The 2,643-nt window shown below is 38.2% G+C and overlaps 1 protein-coding gene across 1 annotated transcript; it reads right to left on the reverse strand.

Moving 5' to 3' along the window:
* Positions 1-996: 996 nt before the first annotated feature.
* On the reverse strand, positions 997-2,281 carry LOC21384085 (the record flags this gene model as incomplete). The annotated part of the gene is made up of 3 exons (XM_024174322.1): positions 997-1,491; positions 1,625-1,718; positions 2,038-2,281. Coding segments are annotated over 3 exons (616 nt in total), but the record flags the coding sequence as incomplete, so codon positions are not given.
* Positions 2,282-2,643: the final 362 nt, after the last annotated feature.

Below are 2,643 nucleotides of genomic sequence, written 5' to 3' on the forward strand. Positions count from 1 at the left end.
TATTCAAGGGAAATGAAAAGGAGAGACAGAAGCTAGTGCGAAGGGGAAAGAGAAAGTTGGATCCTCGCTGTCGCTAGACGGCCCAAGCGCTAAGGGCAGCAAATTTGAAGATCTGGCGGCAGGATTTGCGGGGAAAATGCTGGTTTACAAGAGTGGAGCAGTCAAGTTGAGGCTAGGAGATATCCTCTATGATGTGAGTCATAGCAGTAGGCTTGATTATTATATGCATAAACACTCCAGAGAGAACTGATTTCAAGTTTACCAACTGTTTGGTTTGTCTATGTATCTATGCAGGTTTCAGCTGGTTCAAATTGCATATTTGCTGAAGATGTTGTAACGATCAATACTGCAGAAAAGCAATGTTGTGTTCTTGGAGCGCTCAGAAAACGAGCCGTCGTTAATCCCGATATTAATTGCCTCGTTAATTCTGTGATCGACTTGGGCTAAACACACAGACAAAGGGTGATGTAGTACATACTTAATATTTGTGGGAGCACACTGCACATGATGTAGACGGTAAATGCATGCATATGGAGTAGGTAGATCATCTGATCACATTTTAACAACTCGGTGACAAGTGAAACTTTTCTGCAATGACAATAGATTTAGGTAGATTATCCATTGATGTAGTTTTTCTAGTAACGAAATGAAGATTATTGCTTCATTTTCTTGGCAGGATAACAGTAAATTGCGTGTGATCACAATTTGCATTATGAGATTGAGCTTGTTTTTGAAGTGACAAAGATCTCTGGTTATAGCGGTAATAGACATAGCGTAACGGTAAATTGACGCCCCTCTCCCAGGATGTTTGTATCCTCCACCGCAGTTGGAAAATAAATAAATAAATAAATAAATAAAACTCAAGTTATAGAATTGAAGAGGCTCGAGTAGATGAACAGGAAAAATTGACCCTTCTTATCATTTTGCTAGGCATTATTGCTTTTTTCTTGTTCTGCTAAGAGGGTATTGCTCTTGTCAACTATTTACGTGCTCTTAACTCGTTGCTTTTCCAAAGGAACTTTATTCAAAATAACGGTAGAACTTAAAAAAACCAGCTACATGCACGTCCACAATCCATATTCAAGGGAAATGAAAAGGAGAGACAGAGCACAAGAGAATTCAAAAAAAAACAAAAAAACAAAAATCAAAAGACGAGAAAGTCGACAATTGGAGGCAATTCCCCGATCCACCAGTAATGTCGTCGGATTTATGGTCAAGCCTTGTTGGCTCGAGCAAGCACCACAACCAGTAGTACCATAATGGAGAGCATGAATGATGTCCTCAGCTTCTCCTTAAAAAGATCAGTGCTTCCTGAATCGGATGTTGTCTTTTCGTTCTCTGGAGGTTGAAACAGATCATTCATAAACTTCGTAATCTTCTCAACCACTTCCATGATTTTTGATCTAGTGCCATCGAAAATCCATTTCACTATATTTGTTTCTTCATTGGCGTCCTCAGGTCTCTCATCCGGACTCTTGGGCCTATTATCCTCTGCAGGAAATTCTCATCCTTTAACACGACTTAGAAGCTACTAAAAAAATAACAAATCCAAAAGAGATTGAAAGAGGAACAAGTAACAACTAACAAATGAGATGCAAATGTAATAACTAGAATTCATTCTAACCCGAGTAAAACGAGTCTCTGAGCTCCCTCACCGCCTCATTGTTCCGAACTGCATTCCAAACCGCCTCATCCGATGATAAGGATTTGACCATTTTCTACACAAGAAATGCACTATTGAAACAAATAGCTCTCTACTAAAATTGAACACAAAAGTGAGTTCATTGGACACAAATAACATGAGATTTGACATGTCTTCCTCCAAAACATGGGATGGGGGGTGGGGCAGACAACATTCATTATGAGGATTGCTCTGCGCATATTCGGGAAAACTATTATAACATAACGAGTGAAACTCCGATCTTGCTCATGATGCTAAGTTCCTTCCCACATCAAGATATGACTTTCAGAAAGATTATCCTTTGTTTAAATTCATTTGCAAGCATCTTCTGAGAACTTGAAAAAATAAAAAGGCACCTGCACTAATGGCTCGGTCCGCAACAAATGAAAAGCATCATAAACTCTCTCCGATCCATAACGTTGCAGCATTTTGGAATTACACATACAAATGGATGGCTCCATCCAATCCCCCTCCGATCCAGCCGAAGAAATTTGACGAACAAAATCAGTAGGAATGATAACCTGATGTTCCTCACCCTTGTCCAGTTCAGGACCAAATTTATCCCTTACAAGATTGCAGCAAGACTCATGGTTGAAAACCCTGCAAATACAAAACCGTTCAAAACGGCAGGCATTAGAAAAATTTGATCATTGTGCAATTGCAGTTAAAGAAAATTGCAACAAACTGAAGATAAGTGAATTGACACGTCTAGAAGAAAGAAAATATATATAAATGAAAAAATAATCCATGTTTTCCTTTAGAAGCTTCCTAGTTCCTAGATTTTCTGTTCTTCGTTTGGCCTAGATAATTCTTATTGCATTTGATAGTGCATTTAAAATCCATTTAAAGTCAGTTTACTTCGTTAATTTAAATTGAGATATCACTGAGAATTTTTCATATACGACTGTTTTTAAAAATTTTATACGAATAAACGGCCTAATAATTCTCCAATAAATGCATCG

This window comes from Morus notabilis, unplaced genomic scaffold (genome assembly GCF_000414095.1).
Source record: "Morus notabilis unplaced genomic scaffold, ASM41409v2 Scaffold4600, whole genome shotgun sequence".
In the NCBI taxonomy this organism is placed as follows: domain Eukaryota; kingdom Viridiplantae; phylum Streptophyta; class Magnoliopsida; order Rosales; family Moraceae; genus Morus; species Morus notabilis.